At 39.5% G+C, this 22,353-nt stretch overlaps 1 protein-coding gene across 1 annotated transcript in view; it reads right to left on the bottom strand.

Annotated features, from left to right (window-relative positions):
- Window positions 1-22,353, bottom strand: part of DPY19L2 (dpy-19 like 2) — a 46,683-nt gene extending 24,330 nt beyond the window's left edge. The window contains exons 1-11 of the mRNA XM_066353963.1: window positions 21,975-22,353; window positions 19,302-19,326; window positions 17,878-17,965; window positions 14,935-15,072; window positions 13,241-13,361; window positions 9,964-10,057; window positions 7,887-7,944; window positions 6,168-6,259; window positions 5,511-5,610; window positions 3,799-3,876; window positions 2,974-3,060 (exon numbers count right to left, since the gene is read on the bottom strand). Of these exons, the coding sequence (XP_066210060.1) occupies window positions 2,974-3,060; window positions 3,799-3,876; window positions 5,511-5,610; window positions 6,168-6,259; window positions 7,887-7,944; window positions 9,964-10,057; window positions 13,241-13,361; window positions 14,935-15,072; window positions 17,878-17,965; window positions 19,302-19,326; window positions 21,975-22,353 (1,260 nt within the window). The remainder of the gene's footprint in view (window positions 1-2,973; window positions 3,061-3,798; window positions 3,877-5,510; window positions 5,611-6,167; window positions 6,260-7,886; window positions 7,945-9,963; window positions 10,058-13,240; window positions 13,362-14,934; window positions 15,073-17,877; window positions 17,966-19,301; window positions 19,327-21,974) is intronic.

The raw sequence follows: 22,353 nt of genomic DNA, 5'->3' as shown, positions 1-22,353 counted from the left end.
TTAACATTTATATCTTTATATGAATTGTAAGTTTCAAAAATTATATAGCCATCCCCCCCTTCCATCTTGTTTATCACCAGCCATTTTCCTTAACTGTTGACTTTTCAAAATTTGAATATGATAAAATTTCTTTGTGGTGAAAGCTAAATGCTTTGTGTCCTCAAGAGTTGCATCTAGGACCAACTTAATCCGTCACTGCATCACTTGCAGTGTTATACGCAGGCAGCTCCTCTGATGAGGTCAATGCTGTGTAGATGGTGTTTCCATGCAAGTGTGTATGTGAGTTATCCAGAAAAATTAACAGTTTAAGTTAACATGAAAATCTTTCCTCTCCAAACTCCCAAATAAAAATGAGAAAAAATAACCAAAACCTAACTGATCTTTTAAGAAGAAAAACAACTTTCCAGATGCCAGATAAAAGAAGGTGATTTTAAAAACTAAAGCAGTAATTAGGAGAGCACCGACGACTGTCTTTAAGGAGGACTGCAGAGAGAAGTCACATCTGCATGCTAGTATTGAAAGAGAGGACCACACAAGAGGGCTGGGACAGATGAGAGGTTAAGAAATTGAAATTGAGACTCGTGCAGAAAGCCAGGGTCCTCAAAAAACATATGCTCAGTGCTAGCAACAAAATATTTACGTCCCCAACCAAATTCATGTGTTGTGACTCTGATCTCCAACATAGCATACTGGCAATGAAACCTTTGGGAGGAAATAAGATCCCAAACGAATGGAATTGGTTTCCTTATAAGGAGAGACATAAGAGAGATAATCTCTCTCTACATGTGAGGCTGTAGTGAAGACACCTGTCTACAAAGCAAGAAGAGAGCGCTCACCAAGAACCCAATCAGCGGGCACCTTGGTCTTGGACTTCCCAGCCTTTGGAACTGTGAGAAATAAGCCACCCAGTCTATGGTATTTTTGTTGTAGCAGCACCTCTAGCTACCATTTCCAGTGCTTCCTTTGTGCAGTGCCATGTCGACATCTAATATAACATTTCTCCCACCTGAAGGACATCCATTAACATTTCTGTTGGTGCAAATCTGGTCATGAAGTGTTTGTTTTGCCTTCATTTTTGAGCCATATGTTGCTAGGTATAGAATTATAGATTGATAAGTACCTTTTAAGTACCTTAAAGATATTGTTTAACTGTCTTGCAATTTTTTAGTGAAAACAATCTACTGACATCTTTACCCTTTCTTCTTCTATATTTAACATGTCATTTCTTTGGCTATTATTAATATTATATCCTTATCACTGATTTTGAGCAATTTGATTATGATATATGCCTTACTATAACTTTCCTACATTTGGGATTTACTAAAATTCTTTATTTTTGAGTTAATCATTTTCATCAAATTAAAAAAAAATGTGCCCATTATTTCTTCAAGTATGTTTCTACTTCCTCCCAACTCCCTCATTTAGACATGTACTTTACTTCTCCTGTATTAATCATAAATGAGGGACAGGGATATCACTATTCTGTAATCCCTACTGAATTAATGGATCTGGTGTTAAGCACTGATGGCTGCTATCATAAAAAGAGAGGGACTGGATATGATGTGCCTCCTAATGGAAGAATGATGTATGCTAAAGGGATCAAATCTTAACATGTCCAAGTGTTAGATTCAATTATTGATATGTTATAAATATAGAGACAGAGGAGGATGTTAAGCTACACCATAAGGATTCAAAGAGTAAAATCTAGACCACATAGTCCTCCGTGTGTTTAATGACCTAGGCTCTTCAACAAATATATTTCCTGGGAAAGAAAACAGGTGGCTCTATAGGAAACCTGTAGATAAAAACAGAAATTTAAGTGATGAAACCATAAAGAAAAGCTAGGAATGATTACCAGAGTCAAGTCATTACTGTTGTAAAACAGGGAAGGGAATTATAATTGGGACAGAATGGTTAGAAACATTCTGATTTTAACTTCATGGTAGTTTAAGTATTTTTGCCAAATAACAGTTCATTAATCGGTACTAGTTGGTTAATGTCAATACATAAAATATTTGTTTTATGCAGTTTTCTGCATCTGTCTGTATTTCAAAATAAAATAGTTTTCAAAAATAGAGGTGGATGAGCACATTATTATAAGTCTCTATCACGTCATGCTGAAAAAGTCTGACAGAATGTTGAAAATGAAAAGCTTGTGTTTTGGAGGGAATGAGAAAGAGAAGGGATTACTTATTGTCAGAAAAAAAGGTGTGGGGAGCAAAACTGTTAAACATGAGGGCAATCCAAAAGATCCAATCAATGCCCCATGCATGGAAAAGTGCCCTCTTCTGTCACCACTGTCATTAGTATCGTTTCTGATCATTGTGGGAAGAGAACGTCCCAGGGATGTTCAATGGAGGAGAACATTATGGGTCCGGCTTACGAATATCAGAGGTGTGACTGTCAAGTAATAAAACCGATTTGCTGAACCATAGTTCCAAATACTGACCCAAATGAGTGTTATTCAAGGAACGTTAAGTCACACTGAGGAAACTATACACTTATTCTAATTATGTTACCATTGCTCAAAAGTTTGGAACTCCATTAATAAACTACCTCCAAAGAGTATTTAGTTATGGTGCAAGAAAATAAGTCTTATTACTTTAACGTCATGCCACATTTTGGTCAAGATCTATATATTACCCAGCCCCATCATCCACCTTATTCATAAGACTTTAGTCGTTTCCAAAAATCAAATCCATCTTCGAAAGACGAAGTGTACCACCATTGAGGATATTCAACAGAATGTGCCACAATCTGTGGAGGCAATTCAGAGGCGTTCCAAAGTGTGTGTGAGCAATGGCGGGCCACCACAGTAAGCATTTAGCCCACTGAAGTGACTTAGAAGGAAATAACTAAGTTTGATCATAAATTATGGCTTAAAAGTCAGTCTTATTTTCTGTATCAGGTGGGTTACACCTACTATCTCACAGATTAAAAAACAACAACTATGTGAGCTTAGTAAACACTTACCCATATCATTAACAAAGACGAAGAATAATAAGAAGATAAATACATTGGATTTCCAAACATTAATACAAAACAAAGGAGAACTGAAACCTGGAAATTAAAGAAAAGTAACACATGTTTTACCATTATTAGATATGTGGAGTAATCCATACGTTGTCTACAAGCATATAACCATTCTAACACAAATGTCATATGCGTAAAGAAGATTAATAATAGATCTTGGCCAAATGATTAGAATTTCAACATACTGACAGGTTCTAAGTATTTTCAACTCCATAAAATCTATACAGAAATTTTTTTTTAAAATTTTTTTCTCTATCTGCTATTTGGTACAAAGAAAATAGAAAAAAACCTGTTTCTATTGATTCAATAATGGGAGTAATATAATAAAAAAGACAGTTGTAAGTATTAATTCTTTAATCTTATTTTTATAGGACTACTTGAGGATTTCTATCACTAAGAAAACTTGATGTTCTTAGCAGAAAGATGTTTATTTTTATGTTTTTAAGGGAGACATGTTTGGAAACTAAGATAAAAACAAAAAATGCAAACACATAAAATTTACACAATGTCATATTCAAGCACAATCACAAATTTCAAGTCTCAGGGGGGATAGACAATTTCAAAAGTAGTGACTTATAATAAAGTAACAGAAATAAAAGTTTCAGATAGTTTACACTATCGTTGAAATATGTTAAAATATGGTATCTATAATGTGCATTTCCTGTTTTCTTTCTGGATATTATCAAAAGCATATGTATTAAATACAACTTGAAAGGACCCAAGACCTTATTTTAATATTTGACTTATAAATATGAAAAATGTTACCATGTTCATATAAATGATCTTCCGAAACTTGTTTGGGTCAATGTACCCCACAACATACATGGGAAATAATGAGGCTGTCTGAAATAAACATACATAAAAAGCAAAAGTGAAAAAATGTACAAAACAACTACTTGATTATTCATAAGCAAAGTAAATGTAACGGGAGAGTTATAATTTTAATCCTGATACCTAAGTAATTTCAAGCAACCTTCTCATTGGGAACTGGAGTAGCTAGCGAGAATACCTGTATGAAACCTACATATTACTAACAAGGCAAAAAGGAATTAGGAAGCTAAAACCAGAGAAAAGACAGAATTGTACAGGGGTGAGCATGACATTTTGGGTCATTTTTCTCCCAGAGGCATCTGCCAGTTCCAACAGTAGCAGATGCCTGGCAGCTGAGAGGCAGCTGAGAAATTCCCAGACTCAGCAGTAAGGACTCATCGAGAACAGGAACCCTGCTAAGTGCTCCCGGGCTTTGGCTTGGGGCCTCAGAGGGCCATCCTAAAAGGGAGAGCAGAAATCAAGCAGTCCTCAGGAAGAAGAAAGCCCACCTTTGAATTACCGTACTTCCCCATGCATAAGACGCTTCCATGTATACGACGCACCTTCATTTGGGGACCCCGAAATTTGGAAAAAAAAAAGTATTGCACAAAGTTATTAAACTCAAGTTCTATTCATCTACAGCAATGAGCACAAAAACAAGTGCGACAAAGTGGGAAATGCAAGTAAAAAAACTACAACCACTGTATAAAACGTACCCAGTTTTTAGACCCCAAATTTTTCCCAAAAAGGTGCGTCTTATACATGGGGAAATACGTTATTTCATTCTCTGACCTCATGAGGGTGATTCGAGACTGTTAGTATCTTTATTTGCCTGCTGGCAGCAAATTTAACTTCTCTGGTAGATGTTAACATCAACCTAGTCTCATATTAACTGTATACCTGTTAACGTACAATGTCCAACACCACATCAAAACTAACTAGATATAGGAAGAGATAAGACATTATTACAAATGCAAAAGAAATAGATCCATAAAGAATCTACTTCAGGGGTCAGTTAATGTTTTACAGAAAAAGCCAGACAGTATATATGTCACACTTTGTGGGCCACATATAGTCTCTTGTATACAGTTAAGTTCTCACTTAATGTTTTTATTAGGATTGGCCCTTACCATGCTGTGTAGCTTGGCATCCAAAATCCTAAGGCAAAAGGAAAATCTACAGGCAGATTGATAGAGCTCATTTCAAATACCAACAAGAAAAAATGTGAATTCAAATAATACAAAAAAGTCTTCTGCTTGTTGATCTTTTTTTAATATTTTATTTTTAACTTTATTCAGTTTTTTTTAGAGAGATAGATAGATAGATAGAGAGAGAGAGAGAGAGAGAGAGAAGGGAGAAGAGCAGAAAGCATCAACTCTTATATGTGCCTTGGCCAGGTAAGCCCAGGGTTTTGAACCGGCGACCTCAGCATTCCCAGGTCGACACTTTATCCACTGAGCCACCACTAATATCTGCCTAAGTAATACATTAGATTATATGTAGAATGTATAGTATTTTATTTTTTAAAAATCACACATGTATGTAAATTTCACAAGTGTTCTATATTTTGAAAATCTATTAGGGCACAAATATACACATTTTAATACTTGTATAGAAACAACCGAGTCCATCTTGCATTCAACTTCTATTAGTTAAAATCATCTTACCTGTGTAAAAAGTATAAACTGAGCAAACTGCCAAGGAAGCATAAAAGCAACATTGGAAAGACAGAGTGCAACAAAATGCTTTCTGTTATTGCTCGAGGTCCTTAAGGGAGAGAATTGACACCAATCAGTTTTACCATAAAAGTAACCTATTGCTAAACAGAAAGACTAATTACAAAATGACCACATCTAATGATTCTTTATCTTGGCTATAAGATAGCAAAACCTTTTAAAAGCTCATTAAAAAGAACTTAAAATACTACTTGGATTATAAAAATGCTTAGTAGCATAAAATAATCAGAATTAGAGCTTTAAAGGAAATATTGTACCTAGTTTATTAGTAAATAAATTATTTTAAACATAAATGTTTATTTTCCTCTAACAGAGCCTGACATTGCCCAAAATTTAATACTCCAGCAAGGTCAGAAAACAGCATGTGAACTGACCGTCTCCCTCAAGATGTTTGCCTGATATGATTAAGTGGAAAAGTAATTTTTTTACAAAATATTTTAGGTTATTTTCTTAACTGGACATTCAATTTATTTTAAAAGTAGCTAAAAAAAAAATAGCGCCTAAATTCAAACTATAACTTAGGTTGAAGTATATTTTAAGAAACTTCACTTATAATTTATTTAGATTTGTTTTATAAATAAAAATTACCTGAGAATCAAAGTTAAAATGAACATCTGAAGCACAAGGAACGGATACGAGAAACTTTCCCGGAGGGGTGGCATCCACATCACACGGGTAGCCTGAAATTAATACAACGCTTGCTTCACTTGACATTCCATTGCAATGGACATTCTTAATCTAATCACGGGTGGGCTGGTGTTTATGATTTTCATACTAGGCTCATTCACTTCTGAACGCCTGGTACAGCTTCTCAGTTCCCGGAGCTCTCCTGACGGAGGGCTGTTAACTCACAGGTCCAGAAACGAGGGAGAGCTGTGTCAGGCAAAGGACAAGGTGCAGGGACGGGAGCGGTAAGAACCGAGGACAGAGAAACAGATCCACACTCCAGCGCTGCGGTGACGGCCTGGAATCCCAAGGCTTGGAGATGTAGACATGCCCAGGAAAAGAGCTAAACAAATGCCACCCAGGGAATTCACACACATCAGGAGCATTTATATGTAACAAGTTTCATGAGCACAGACACACATTTTAAGTAATTATGATTGTTTCTGAATTTGTGATGTATACCTTTAAAACAGTTACCTACCGATTTCTAAAAACAACTGGAAGTATTTGGAAATTGCTAATGGGGTGCATATGATAAAAGTATTAAATTTAAAGACTTTAAAACTTTTAAGACATATAGGTGAGAATATTATAAAGTCTGAAATCAAGAATTCTAAAATTCTAGAAAGCATCTAACTTCTTATAACCTTGCAGGAGTCTTCAAAGTTATTGCTCCTTTTCTAAAAAAAGCAGAATGATAAATATCTGGTTTGGTGATATGTATGGGAAAGTCAACTCATAATGCCAGCTGTCTGGCTCACTCAAAAAGAACATCTTGTCTTTCTGTTAACGCCCTGGTGAATGACAATGCATTTGTTGAACTAATATATTTAAGATACTTATGTGCAATTTCTATGACTCTCTTGTCTAACAGATTTTTGAAATTAACCAAATATCTACCTTTCCCAATAGAAATGAATCAAGATCATACCGTTGGTAGGCTGTGCCTAATGTATCACGTATTCTGCTTCTAAAAACCAGCAGTCAGACCCCCGCCTCTCACTGCCACGCCCTTGGCCTCTAACAGAGAGGCTGGCACATATTATGCACTCAGTATTTTGTTGGATGAATTTCTTTTCTTCTAAATCAATTTCTACAAATTCTTTTTAGGTGTCGGGCTGAATGAGTTAGCTGGTTTCTATTCTGAGTCAGCACCTTGTGTTAATGGACTGGCAGCATAACGCAATAGGAGAAACGAGGCTTTTGAGTTCAGACAGATGTGAACGGCAGAGGCAGCCCCATCATGCGGTGAATGTGAAATCCTGGGTAACTTGACCTCTCCAAATGCCAGTTTCTTATCTTCTGTGAGGAGAACAACCATTTCCCAAACGCGTCTAGGAGTGAGAGTGAGTGTGTATAAAGTGCCTAACTCAGCAAGCCCAGCGTGTCCTTTTCCTACAAGTGTGTGTGTGAACAGGCACACTAAAAAACCACGCAAGGCAGCTCACATCATAAATTCTAATTATTATGTAAAAATGCGGATCATCAAGATGAAGTATCAACTTACAACACCAGGTTCTTTAAAACATTGCGAAGTCTAAGTAACACGCAATTATCAATATAAATTGTTCTGATGAATGTATTTCTTTGTTCCTATACAGTCCCTTCTATTTCTTATAAATTATTTTCTAGAAAACAAACCTCTTCATGGTTGAAAAAGTAGCATAACACTGTAATTAGACCTCCAAGTTGAGTCCCACTGTAAAGAAAGTATACAATCATAATTCATGCAAAATAGGGTGAGTTATTCAGAAAATTATCTTAGAATTTAAAATCACAGTCATAATGTCATAGTACTAAACCATATAAAATAATAGTAAAATTTTCAAAAGTACCCAGGTTGTTGATGTTTAAATCTTGAATGTATAAGCATATAAAATGTATATATAAAATAATCTGAATTTTATATTAAAGTATTTTCTAAATAAAACACATAATATTTAACAAACAGGCCAGTGATTCAGAGTCTATGTTGCATTCTCTGAATGTTCAGAATGGAGGCTGATCTTTGCCTTTTGACTAGGGGGTGAAAACAAGAGTCTAGCGGTTTCAGTTAGCAGTAACTTTAAACTGTTTAAATTACTGCAAATATTCTTGAGTCCCAAAGAAACAATAATGTAGAATCCAAAAATTAGACCAAGCAAAGATAACCAGCAAAGCTTAAAACCATTTCTTAAAGCTGCCTTTTCTTTGTATGTTGTTCATGAATTACAGCCATAGCACCACAACCGCAAGATAATAAATATTGGTTGAATGATCAAAAACAAAAAAACAAAAAAAAACAAATAGTAGAAAGCCAATGGGAAGTGATTTACCACTAATGACTTTTCACCAAAGGAAATTCAAAGGATGCACTTCAAAAAGTAAGAAATTGAGAGAAAGACCATCTGAGAAGCAAGCACAATACTGCATATAGAAACGGGGAACACGTGGGCAAAGCTAAGTATGATTTGACAATGTGAACAATAAAATAAAAGTAATGACTTCTGTGGAGGGGCAACAGGAGCATGAAACTGGCGAGAATTGTAAGATGCCAGGGGCTGTTTTGAAGCGGTGTTCCAAAAACCCCAGTACTGTAAGAACAGGAAAACAATTAACTGTAGACTTGATGAAGTTAGGTGTGCATGTTAACATTTTATTGTTAACCACCAAAAGAACAAAAATGGAGTATCTGCTTTCCAAGGCAGTGCCTGTGGGGGAGGGTGGCCACAATTACGACACAGAAACGACCCCCACCGACTCCTATTGTCTTTGTTTCTCATATGCCACTCAACATCCTCACAGTTTCAGAGACCTTTTATAGTCAGTATTTGCTGCATCTATATGTATATCCTCCTTAAAGACTGAAGCTTCATATGAAGTCTATGTAACCAGTTTAGAGAAGGTAACTCGAGTTCCTCTAGCGATGAAAAAACATTAACTTTAAAAAGTTTTAGCCTTGTGTAACATTTTCCAGATTTCAAAAAAGCATACGATATACAAACTATATAATATAATATGTGTAACACACAAATTATGTATTAAGCAACTGTTTATGTTGTTGGTAAGGCTTCTGGTCAACAGCAAGATAGTTCAGTTTGGGGAAGTTAAAATCCAGTCATATGTGGATTTTCAACTGTGTGTGTGTGTGTGTGTGTGTGTGTGTGTGTGTGTGTGTGTGTTGGGGCGGAGGGGGCTTGGCACCACTAACCCCTGCATTGTTCAAGGGTCAACTGTACATGACTGTCATAGTTAATGTCAACCTATCAGCTGACACTGAGCACAGTGTCACCCCAAACTAAACTGTAGTCCTGTTATCAAGAAAGACAGGCTATTGGGGCTGCGTCTGCTGCATGTGATCAAGATGACCTTTTATTGCTTTCTTCATTTTACATGTACAGAGACTGAGAAATTATCGGCTACAAATGCCAAACAAAGATCCCCTCCATTACAATGTTACACATGACCTAGAGGTATTGTCATTAAAAACTGTTAAGGAATCTTAAGTATCTAAAAAAAAATTCCCCACCAGGATAAAAGGAAGGCCTTCATGCTATTATTTTAGTGAGAACTCTACTTTCCAGTTGCATGATTTTGGATAAACTTCTGGAAAAAAAAAAAATCTCTAAACATTCCCACTATCGATCGATTAATATAATCAATTATCCTTCTCATATAATCAGAAAATGTCACCCAGTCCTTACAGCCCATAAAGGATCTTCCGATACAGTAGTCTTACCTCAGATATGCACCATATACGAATAGCAATGCCATCATTATTCCATTTAAAATAAAAATCACACCAACATAAAAGCAAGCAGGGTCTCCTATTCCTTTAAAAAGATACAGATTTTTCAGTATTTAGCCAACAAATGACTAGAAAGTAACTGAACATAAGTATCACAGTGCTTTATAATCAAGAGCTCATGAATTTGCAGAAGCATTTGCTTGAGACCGCTGTTCTATTATAATAGTCACATTAGTACTTTCCTCTTATGAGATGTTATTAGTTACATTCAGATTTTATACTTTATTGTGATTAGATTTATACTTTCCCCCAATTAAGTACTATTATACTGTAATAATTAGTTGGTGCTTCACTTTATGTAGGAGATGCTGCTATTGATCAGCACCTAGAATTGTCTACAGAGTCATTGGATGAATTACAAGAGAAAATCCATTGCATTCTCATCTTTTGCTTGGTTCTAGGATGAGTAAGCTATGGGCCCAGACCTCAAGGAGCAGCGTGAGCCTCACATGGGTCCCCAAACTTTTTACACAGGGGTCCAGTTCACTGTCCCTCAGACCGTTGGAGGGCTGCCACATACAGTGCTCCTCTCACTGACCACCAATGAAAGAGGTGCTCCTTCAGGAAGTGCTGCAGGGGGCCGGATAAATGGCCTCAGGCGGCTACATGCGGCCCGCGGACCATAGTTTGGGGATGCCTGCGTCTATAAGCTAATCTAGTTATTTGATCCATTATTACATATAGCCAGGACCTTCAACCTTAATATTAACAATTGCCATGTATAAGACCAGATATCTAGCCAGCTAGCTAGCTAGTCTACTAGGTGCTTGAAAATCTTAATGTCACATAATCCTCAAAACAAATCTATGGGATTAGTTGGTATGAAAATAATATTTTAATGGTTGAATAAAACAGAAGAAAATGTAAATAATTTGCCAAAAGTGACTGAGTTATAAAAGGTTTTGATGGCACCAAGAGCTGAAGGCTGGCCTTGCTGATCCCTCTGCTTCTCTGACCATTCCTTTCCAGTCTGTCCTAGTAACTTCCCTTCCTCTGCACACTCCTGCCATGCAGACCCCAAGGAAGCTCGGCCATATGCCCTCCTCTCTTCTCGGGCTCTGTAGTCTCTTTAAGGAAATTCTTCCGCTGCCGCAGCTCCAGCCAGCACCTGCGTACCGATGACTCCATGTCTGCATTCGGCCGCAGCCTTCTTCTCGCTCCTCCATGGATACACGCAGGCAGGCCCTGCCCTCCCCACGCTGAGGCCCGTCGGATGTCTGACCCGAATGTAGCAATTCACACCTGCTACTTGAATAGTCGCTTCACTATTCAAATGGACTCAAGTACTGAAGAGAGAAGCCAGACAGTTACATGACTTCCCTCTCCTTCCCCTCGCCCAACGACCAATCACCAAGTCTTGTCCATTCGGCTTCCAAAATCCGTCTCAAATTCACGCATTTCCATTCTCTTTCCTACAGTCACTTGCTGAGTTCACAGCCGTCTCCTGCCTGGCCTCACCGAGCCCCGTTCTGGCCTTTACTATAATATCTCTCCCACGGACCTGCCGAAGTCATGTGTTTAAAATGCACACCTGTGAAAGTCTCCCATGAATCAAGGACGAAATCCTTCCCCGCGGCTGGCCCTCCACCCCCCACCCTTGCTCACGGGCCCAGCGCCGTCTCAGCCACTTCTCCCTCTGCTTCTCCCTCTGCCCCGGGACGGGTCCCTCTTTCCGCTCCCTGCTCCTCGGGAATTCTGACACGCTGGCCCTGCCCCCCAGCACTTTCTTCTCTTACTCCTCAATTGAGCAAACTTATTTTCTTATAGGTAATGTCCAGCAGTTGTAACTGACAATACCTGTCTCATACTTAAAGTCTAGGAGGGCAAGGCGCCACATTTACTGGTGCATCTTGGGGTCCTAAGGGCCAGCATTAACCCAACCCTTATGGCGACTTAATAAATATCATAAATGTACATATATAAGGTGATTTTCCCCCGTATCTCAGAAAAGGCTACACTTTCTAAGCCGACTGGGTCATTACATTGATGAGGCATTTTCTCCATTCCTTGACTTTGCCTACGAAAATCCTAATCATGTTTCAAATGTCCCGTATGGGTGCTATTTTAGAGAGCTCCCCCGAGGGACGCAGTAAAAACATAAGGGAAATATGAATGTACAGATTTAGTACATATTCTGAGAGCTGAATGTTCTTGAGAACAAGTCTATAAAAATATGTTTATAAAATAGACCAGGTAGTCTTTCTGTAGAGAATATGAAGAAATACAGAAAAAACACAACTATGCAAATGCCATGCAAGCAGATATATGTGACTTCAAATAAGTTTCAAGGGAGAGCATAATGCCTAGATTGTAAAAGTGCTAAACTGTAAACATCCTGATTAGCAGTAATAATGAATGGCAGACCCTGGAAGACTGTTAGATGACTCTCAGAGTGGGCCTGTGGCTCAGATACAATGGAGAAGGTATATATATACAAAGAGCGTCAAGTCTTTCTAAACCAATATATTATTGTATGTCTGATTTTATGATTCTATAACTAAATTTTTACATTAACTATGACAGGTAGCTATTTGACCATTTAATTTACATCCTCACATTTATATATTCAAGCTACCCCAAACTTTTTTGTAACTTCTTATTCTGAATTGGAAGGAATAAATAACTTCAAGCTTCTAGTCAGGACATAGTAATTATCAAATTCTAAATTAGTAAGAACATAGCCTTCTCAGAAAATTACTTTATAGTTAAATACTCTTTTAGGTGAATCAGGTATAGTGTTTTTAAAAAGTCAATCACTAGATTACAATAATTCTTTTTTTTTTTTAATCAAGTGAAAGGCAGGGAGACGAAGAGACAAACACCCTCATGCGCCCTGACCTGGATCCACCCAGCAAGCCCTCTATCAAGTGATGCTCTGCCCATCTGGGGCCACTGCTCTGTTGCTCAGCAACTGAGCTATTTTAGTGCCTGAGGCAAGGCCATGGAGCCATCCTCAGTGCCCAGGGCTAACTTGCTCATTAGAGCCATGGCTGTGGGAGAGGAAGGGGGCGGGGGAAAAAGCAGTTGGTCGCTTTTCCTGTGTGCCTTGACCAGGAATTGAGCCTGGGACTTCCACATGCTGGGCTGATGCTCTACCACTGAGCCAACCGGCCAGGGCCACAATAATTCTTGAAATAAGTCATAACAGTGTAAGCTGTTTATATAAACATTAATGACAACACAGCAGCATTTCAGGAGGAAGACACACCTTCACAGCTTTGAATTTCATCCAGTGGTTCCACTCTGGTGACGTTCCAGCAGGTCTTAGTTTCCAGCCCAACTAAATTTGTTACTCCTATAAACGCGCGGTACCAGAAGGCTATAATCACCTGCAAAAGATAGAAGCAAAAAGAGGTACTGAAGGAAACCACATTACCTTCATAACAATTTGTTCAAATAACATTTCATGGTGGTTGCTGTTGACATTATAAACTTTGACAAATTCATTTAAATTATTTCACTTGGGAAACAGTCATTTTAAAATTACACACACACACACATTATAAACAAAAGTTCTGTAGAAAAGAATAATGAACACCTATAAAAATTTTTGTTCTTATCAGCATCTCTATAACATACTCTGTAATCAACTCTATATAAATAATCACTGTAAAATCAAGTATAAAATTATATATTAAAAGATGATGATTAATGGAAAAATACTAAGATTTATAGAAATATTTCATAACGTTTCATTTAGGTCCTTGAATTTATTTTCTTCATGGTCTAAAAAAATATAAAACCAACTACATATGGAATAATAGCCCCTGTGCCCATTAAAACTCCAACCAAGCAGATTCAGTGTAACCCGTTCTCCCCTACCTGTAACCCACTTTACAAAGTTTAAAGACAGCCCTGGCCAGTTGGCTCAGTGGTAGAGCGTCGGCCTGGCGTGCAGAAGTCCCGGGTTTGATTCCCGGCCAGGGCACACAGGAGAAGCGCCCATCTGCTTCTCCACCCCTCCCCCCCTCCTTCCTCTCTGTCTTCCCCTTCCCCTCCAGCAGCCAAGGCTCCATTGGAGCAAAGATGGCCCGGGCGATGGGGATGGCTCCTTGGCCTCTGCCCCAGGCGCTAGAGTGGCTCTGGTCCCGGCAGAGCGATGCCCCGGAGGGGCAGAGTGTCGCCCCCTGGTGGGCGTGCCAGGTGGATCCCGGTCAGGCGCATGCGGGAGACTGACTGTCTCTCCCCGTTTCCAGCTTCAGAAAAATACAAAAAAAAAAAAAAAAGTTTAAAGACAAAGGAAAAGAACAACAAGAAATTGCAAACAAAATGCTCATAACTTGGGAGACTTAAAGAAATTATTTTATATAGTTGGGAAAAATAATACAAGAGGATTTTGAAAAGTTAAAAAGGAGAGATCAAAGTAAAAGTAAAAACTCCCCAGAGCTAACTGCTTTAAAATGTTGGTCATCCCGCCAGTCTCTCCCTGGGCAGATAGAAACACACAGCTCGAGTCTTTCAGTATTACATAATGTTCTGTATAAATATTATACTACTATTGTGACATACATCACTGAGAAACATCATACACATCTTTCCATGTCCAAAATGTATACATTTACTATTTTATGACTTAACTTTATAAAACTGACACTCTGTTAAAATTTATAATTTTTGTTCCTGTGTATTTATCATACATATACAAAACATTACTGGATTAAATGTATGCACTAAATCTAGAATTATACTCCTTTCTGGGATGAAGCTTGATATAGTAAAAAGTGCCACTTAAAACAAATTCGGTAGAAGAACTTTTGATAATCTGTTCAACTGTAAGGACATACGCCATAAAAAAACCTTTAAGGTCCCCTCCTTTTTATAAATAACATCATTGTGTTTACTTACTATTTTATCTAAGAAAAAAGAACCACCCTCAAAGCATTTATCCGCAATCTGACTCACCTCTGGATAAAGATAGAATCGCTTCACTGTGTTGATCACAAGGGGATACTCAGTCAGCCTGTCGTTCATAATCATCCACAGTCCTTCTAAAAACGAAGGAGCTTCGATAATGGTCTTGAAGTAGGAATAATAAAGTCCCTTTAAAAGACACAAATGGTCAATGTAAGTAAAATCTGAAAATGATTTGTGTTTTATAACTCCTTTCAGAACAGGTGTTTTGTTTTCCTGTAGGAAAGGGTTAATAATAAGACTTCCTAACATTCCCTGGCTAAGACTGCGTTCTTGGATGCAAAAGGCACACCTTTTAGGTTGCCGCTGTCCTATTGTTTCAGAAGTTGTGTGGGTTTGAAAGAGCACTGGAGGGGATGGTTGGATGTTTTTAAGGACTTTTCTTCCATGCCTTAATGTGTATACTTCAATTTCACCACGCTTAACTTTACCCCCACTCTAGATGCCTTAAGGTTCAGATCTGATTAATCCTGGCATTAACAGAGTGATCTTCATGTCTTTTTTCCCCCAGCTCTTTATGAAATAACATACAACGAACATGAACATCATGAGACGGAAATTCTGCTCCCAACTTGCTGCCTAGCTTCGCCTCAGAGCTCAGCACGGAGTCAGCGCCAACCAGACATCAACTGACTGCGCTTGTGACGCAGACGCTGTGGAGATTAGTTAGTGCATCATTCCAGCGTGTGCAATAATGACGAGAATTCATTTAGGGATGTTTCTTCCTGCTCATGAGGACAACAGGCAATACTACAACGACAGGATCTCTAACAGGCACAAGGCGTTATTTACCGAAAGAGAAAATGCATAATTATGTTTTTATTCACGGCAGCTTTTGCTGGTGTGCCAGGAGCTGTGCTGTGTGCTCCGTTCACTGTCTCCTTAATTTTCAATAAAACCCCTGTATGGCTGGCGTCGCGTCTGGGGCCCAGATGAGGTTACCCAGAACCAAAGAGGTTCACTGAGCGGCCGTCATGCAAGGAAGCACAGAGCTGCCCTCTGCAGCCACTGACCTGTCATCAAAGTCCACACTGCCACAGCTACATGCTTTAGTTAACAACCTTTTTTTATCCTTTGAAAATAATGCCTATAAAATATTAAAAATGGGAATGCCATACACATGCTCATGCAGTCAATTTTTCAAAGCTTTAAGAAAGCGATAGGGTGAGATTTAAAATGCAGTGGCAGAACAAGTGTCCATCAGTAGACAAATGGATAAAAAAGCTGTGGTACATATACACAATGGAATACTACGCAGCCATGAAAAAGAAGGAAATCTTACCTTTTGCAATGGCCTGGATGGACCTAAAGATTATTATGCTAAGTGAAATAAGCCAAGGCAGAGAAAGACAAATATCATATGATCTCATATTTATATGTGGAATTTAATAAATACAGTGAACTGAGGAAAAGAACAGAGGCAGAGGCGGGGTCACGGGAGCAGAGGGAAGGGGGATGAGAGGACAGGATCAGAGAAAGTGAAGGGATTAGTGAAATTATATATACATAACACAGAGATACAGATAACAGGACAGCAAATCCCAGAGGGAGGAGGAGGAAACCCAGGGAGGGGGGCAGAAGGGGTATAATAGGGGGCACGTTTGCTGGAGGTGAGGGTGTTATATTGAGTGAGACACTTGAATCCATGTTAACAATAAATTTAAAAAGTTAATAAGTAAATAAATAATAGCCTGACCAGGTGGTGGCGCAGTGGATAGAACATCAGCCTGGGATGTGGAGGAACCAGGTTCGAGACCTCGAGGTCGCCAGTTTGAGCGTGGATTCATCTGGCTTGAGCAAAGCTCACCAGCTTGAACCCAAGGTCGCAGGCTTGAGCAAGGGGTTACTCAGTCTGCTGTAGCCCCCCGGTCAAGGCACATATGAGAAAGCAATCAATGAACAACTAAAGTGCCACAACGAAAAGTTGATGATTCTCATCTCTCTCTGTTCCTTTCTGTCTGTCCTTCTCTCACTCTCTATCTCTGTCTCTGTCAAAATAAATAAATGAATGAATGAATGAATGGATGGATGGTAGTGGCTGACATACCTATAGCAGGAAAGTCCAGAGACAGAAAGTGAAATGGGGGTTCCCAGGGGCTGGGGGAGGGGAGGGGAAGTTAGAATCTCTGAGCTCAGATCTCTCGGATGATAAAGAGGTTCTGGAGATGGGCGGGGAGGCTGCACAATGGAAATGTATGTAAGGCTACAGAACTACACACATACAAAGTGATAATGGTCAATTCTGACTTCTAAGTTTTTCAATGTGAATTCAAATTTTTATTTTAATTGAGCCACAATTTTTAAAAAAAGTAGTGGCTATAGAATCAGAGCATCAGTTTGAGTTCTTCACTCGGCCCCTAATCAGCGGTTCTGGAGGACCGTCCTGGTCTCTCCTAATTGCCAAATTCTGCTTTTGTTATCCCATTTAATCATCACGACAATTAGGTGACATGTGTATGGCAGATGGTCTTATCTCCATTCTAGAGAGTAGGTACGAAATAACAGAACAATGATTAAAGAGGCTGTAAAGTCACCTCTTAAAAGAGATGATCTTGAAATTAAGAGAGCTAAAAAGAAAAAAAAAAGAAAAAATGTCACGTATAACGTGGGGCTGCCCAACTCTAACGCAAGAGAAGGCAGTTTCTGATCACATCTGATACCCCTATGTCACTTTTTAAATGTTGCCTTTGTTCTCCTCTTCCTCAAATATTATAATTGGTCTTTATTATCATTTTAAGAAGTCTGTATTAGGAAAGGAGAGAAAAATGAGCTAAAAGAAAAGCATCCTAAAACACTTTCTAATTGAGTAATAAACCTAAGTTTTAGCTTGAGAGACAGTGCAGTTTACCAGAATTTCAGTTCGTAATCAATATCCACCTCATAGACTTAATATTAGTAAACCACAAATTAATTCATTAAAGAAAAGAACCTAACCGTTTCGGAGCGAAAAGTCATCTCCCGTTCCAAAGATGAGAGGTGAGAAAAGTGTCGATCATTTTCAAAAAGTGTTTCCAAATGTATCCTAGAAAAAAAAAATAAATAAAACACCATATTGTAAGGATGAGAACGTTTTGAATAAATCCTAAAATAACTAAGTTATAGAGAAAGTATGAAAACCACAAAGAGGTAAAAGGAATAAACCTTTCTAATGAATACTGAGATAACGTGATGATTTGCTTTCTACCTTGCACATTTTCAGGCATTTATTATAATCTAGTGCCGCACACAGCCCAGATCCTTGAACTCCGGGCCTCTTTATCAGAACAGAGGTAAGTTTGGGTTTAAGTTTCACAAGTGCTTCTAATGTACCACGTATGAAAAATGTCTCTGCAACTGTCGAAAAGCATTTGGAATATAATTCTCAATAAAACTACTTTACATGAAAGCAATCATAAAGAAGGATAATTCCATACAATGAATCAGCTGTCAAGTGTCAAAGCACACAGAACTGCACGTCAAGATGTCTTACCAGGGCAACTGATGCAAACAGCTGTCGGCAGTAAAGAACATATGTGGTGAGCAAAATTATGCTTTCCTTTATTTACATAGCAGATGCCTCCCAATGAAGGAGAAAAAAAAGTAAAATTCCATATATCAACCCTGTCTCCCACTCACTTTTATTTACGTATGGGGTACATGCCCAGGTACCAATGGCTATGGGAAATATTTCTTACCATTACACCTTAGTTCTAATGTCAAAGTGTCCCTGCAGACCAAATGGCCAGAATAGCACTGTCCCAACAGGACAAGGGGAAGATCCCCTTCTTCCCAAGAAGAGAATCCCCTTCCTCCCAAGAAGAGAAATCCCTGAGGTCAGGAAGAAATACAATTATGTATGAGGAAAAATATAATATTACATATGAGTGTCACAAAGAAACCACTTGTGTAAAATAAGGCACCCATGCATGGAAGCCCCATTTAACGTGGTATTACCATTGCAGAATCTCTGTCGTCATTTCTACCTCATTTCTAATTGACAGGTGCCACTAAAACCTTATCTCTAAGCTATGGCAGCTAACATCCCATTGTTGTAAAACAAGGGGGTTTTTTAGATGAAGTGAACATGCCGAGTCCACTAGAACATCTAGATACTGAAGAAATGCAGTAGTGGGTCCTTTGGTAAAGCACAAGTATTGTAAGGCATGTTGCTATTCCCCAAATGCACTCATTCTATAAATGTTGCTTCATATAGGAGGTTTTCAAAAACGAGTAATCTGCATGTGTCAACTGATACAGGTGCACATATAGATATTCGATGCACACACCCAGCAGTTATGGTTTTACTGCATGCGGACAGTGGCAGCAATTTTTAATTCATATGCTTTTATCTATTTACTTCAAACTGAAACAGATCTTACCAGTGTAAAACTCCCACAAAGGTAGCTGGAAAGAGAAAGAAAGGAAAGTCATTAAAAGCTGCTTTCTCACGGTAATTATAATATATCCTTAACAACTATTTCAAATGCATTCCTTAATATGTCTGGAGAGAGCACACACAAGCAAGATGGCTAACTAAATTTGTCTACCTAACATAAGAAAAATTCCAGCTCATAAAACAGACTGTGAAGAGTGCTACCTCTGCAGGGGGGATTTGAGGAGCAAAGGAAGAGACCTGGAAGACTATGTCTCACATCATTTGCAAAAGAGTGATGAAATTATTGATGATTTTTACTTTTTTTTTGGTTTTTCAGTCTCACTTTCACGTCACTTGCCTGTTACTCTCTATTTCTTTCCATAACTTTTTTTTAAGTGAGAGGATGGGAGACAGTGAGGCAGACTCCTGCATGCACCCCGACTAGGACCCACTTGGCAACCCTGTCTGGGGCTGATGCTCTAGTACCGAGCTATTTTTAGTGCCTGGGGCTGATTGATTCCATAGGAGCCATCTTCAGCACCCTGAGCCATGCTCAAACCAATTGAGCCACTAGCTGTGGGAGGGGAAGAGGACGTGAAGGGGCAAGTGTAGGGGAAGAGAAGCAGATGGTTGCTTCTCTTGTGTTCCCTGATCAAGAATCGAACCTGGGATGTCCATATGCCAGGCCAATGCTCTATCCACTGAGCCACTGGCCAGGGCCAACTTTCCATAAAATTTTAAAAAGAAGCCCACATACACTTCATGATCTGGTTATTCCTTTCAGAAGTGACTCTTGCCGACAGAAGCTATACTAGATCACTTCTCGCCGTGCTCAGCAGAATGTGACGAATGCACAAGATGCTTCCTCCGCACCAGACCTGGAAGCCCCTTTGGGCAATGCAAACCTTTAGTGAACCTTGAAGAGCTCTCAGACTCCTGCCTGGGAGGCTCATCTGGAATCCCCAGGTCAATGTCCTAGTAATGAAGCTGGATCAGGGAGCTGCCAGACAGGTCCGCCCATGACATCATGGCACCTGCTGTGGGGATGGGCTTTCTGAGGAGCTCTAACCCTGTCTGTCCCCTCCCGCGGCTGGGACTGTTTGTTTTCAGGGATAGCATGGAGTTGGGGAGAAGGAATGGGAGGAGGTCAACTTAAAACCTCACAGAACCTGCTGTTCTTACAGAGTTTCAGCAGTTTTTCCTGAATAAATGTGCTCTAGATTGTTGTAAACCTTTGGCTGATTTCCAAAGATTGGATACAATGAACTCTCACACTGTCACGGAGGAGTGAATGTGCCCAGCTGTTTCTGATGTCCTGTCCCCTCCTCCAAGACCCCCTCCAAGATTTCATAATAGTATTTCTTATGGTTGTCGCAAAATATGCTTGTCAAGTCATTTTACACACTACCACCATTATTAACCTCTTAAAAATTCAAAAAATTACTCAACTTGGCTAACAAAACCAGTGTAAATTAGTCAACAACTCAATAATAACGTTAAAACACTGCAATGTTGAAGACTCCCAATCATATTTTTCCGGGTCTTCTTCCATATTCCTAACCATCCAGGGCTCATTTCTACAACTGTTCAAAACATCTCAGAAGATTTACTTGTTTTATACCATGATCAGCAAACTACAGCCCACTGTCTATCTTGTCTACTTGCTAAAAATGGTTGTTACCTTTTTAAAGGCTATCAAAATGAGGAAGAAGAATAGGCAATGAAGACTGTACGTAGCCCTTGAAGCTTAAAATAATTTACTGCCTGGCTCTTTACAGAAAAAGTATATATCCACTACAGATGTTAACTCCTTCTACTAATATTCAATATATACTATACTCTGAACCACTTTGAAATCAAACCTCTACCTTCTCTCTCACCTTGAAAGAGATGCCCCTCTAAATACACAGAGCCTGTCCTATTCAACTTCATCTGTATCCTCTTATTCTCCAGACAATGACATATACCCGTGAAAACTCTTAAAAGTTATATTTAAAGAAAAGGGACAAGTAAAATACCGTTAAATCTGTCTAGCTTTGCAAAAATCCTCAAAATATGCTTGTGTCTCTCCCTCCCCTTCCCCCACATTCCACACCTGATAAAACAATAAGGTGTAACAATGCCAATATCCAAAATGCATAAGGTGTCCTAAAAAGCATGTCTCTCAGACTCCTGTATCCTGTCCACCAACCTCACGTCTGAAAGTGACACAGCGCTACACTATACTGAAACAAAGATCATTTGACACACGCATCCCAAACTTCTCTTACATTCACTTCAATGTTTCCCTGTAATCTTTGCTTTTCTATTCCCTACCATTTCAGAAGAGAATCGATCTCTTCTCTCTTCCAGTTAGCGTCTCAAATTTGTGTCTTTAACTCCACCCTTCACAACATCTGCCCCTCAAGAGCTAGCCTCTCTCTCACTTTTACAGCCCTGGTTAAAGATGCTGTTTTGCTGGTGACTTCCAGGTGATCACCATGCCTGAAAACCCTGGGAAATGTTGTAAAACAAGAACTAAGGGGACTGGGGATTCTTGTCAGCGCTCTTCCAGAGCTTGACCCTTGTCATTACTTCTACTAGGCTTGCGTGTTCAGCTGCGAAGTTCTCCAAGACGCACCCAGCGCCCTCCAAACCCAAGGGCTTTCCCCGGCTCTCCCCGGCCTGCTGGGCTCACCTATGCCGAGGGTTACCCGGAACGAGTACTGACGTCTCCGCAATACGTGCATCTTGTCGCGGAGCTGATCCAGGACATAGATGAGGAATTGGAAGCGACGGAAAAGAAGGGTCTTTGCGACCCCTTCCATTTGCACGGAATTCTGCGTTTTCAGTTTCCGGGTCCTCCGCGGAGCGCAGGGCCGGGCGCCCCCGGGCAGGTGGCCGCCGCTGGCGGGCCGGGCCAGCCGCGGCCTTTCCGCCGCCTCCTGCGGCTCCTCCTCCCCCTCCGGCTCCCCGGCCCCGGGGGCCCGGCGCCGCCGCCGAGCCTGCGCCGAGCCGGAGGACTGCGGCGGCTCCGGGGCCGCCTCCCTGGACTTACTCCTCGTCGGCCCGACCAT

This window comes from Saccopteryx leptura, chromosome 12, assembly GCF_036850995.1.
Source record: "Saccopteryx leptura isolate mSacLep1 chromosome 12, mSacLep1_pri_phased_curated, whole genome shotgun sequence".
NCBI classification, from domain to species: Eukaryota; Metazoa; Chordata; class Mammalia; order Chiroptera; family Emballonuridae; genus Saccopteryx; species Saccopteryx leptura.
Note: the sequence above shows the minus strand (reverse complement) of the source record. Positions and strands in the feature narration are given on the sequence as shown.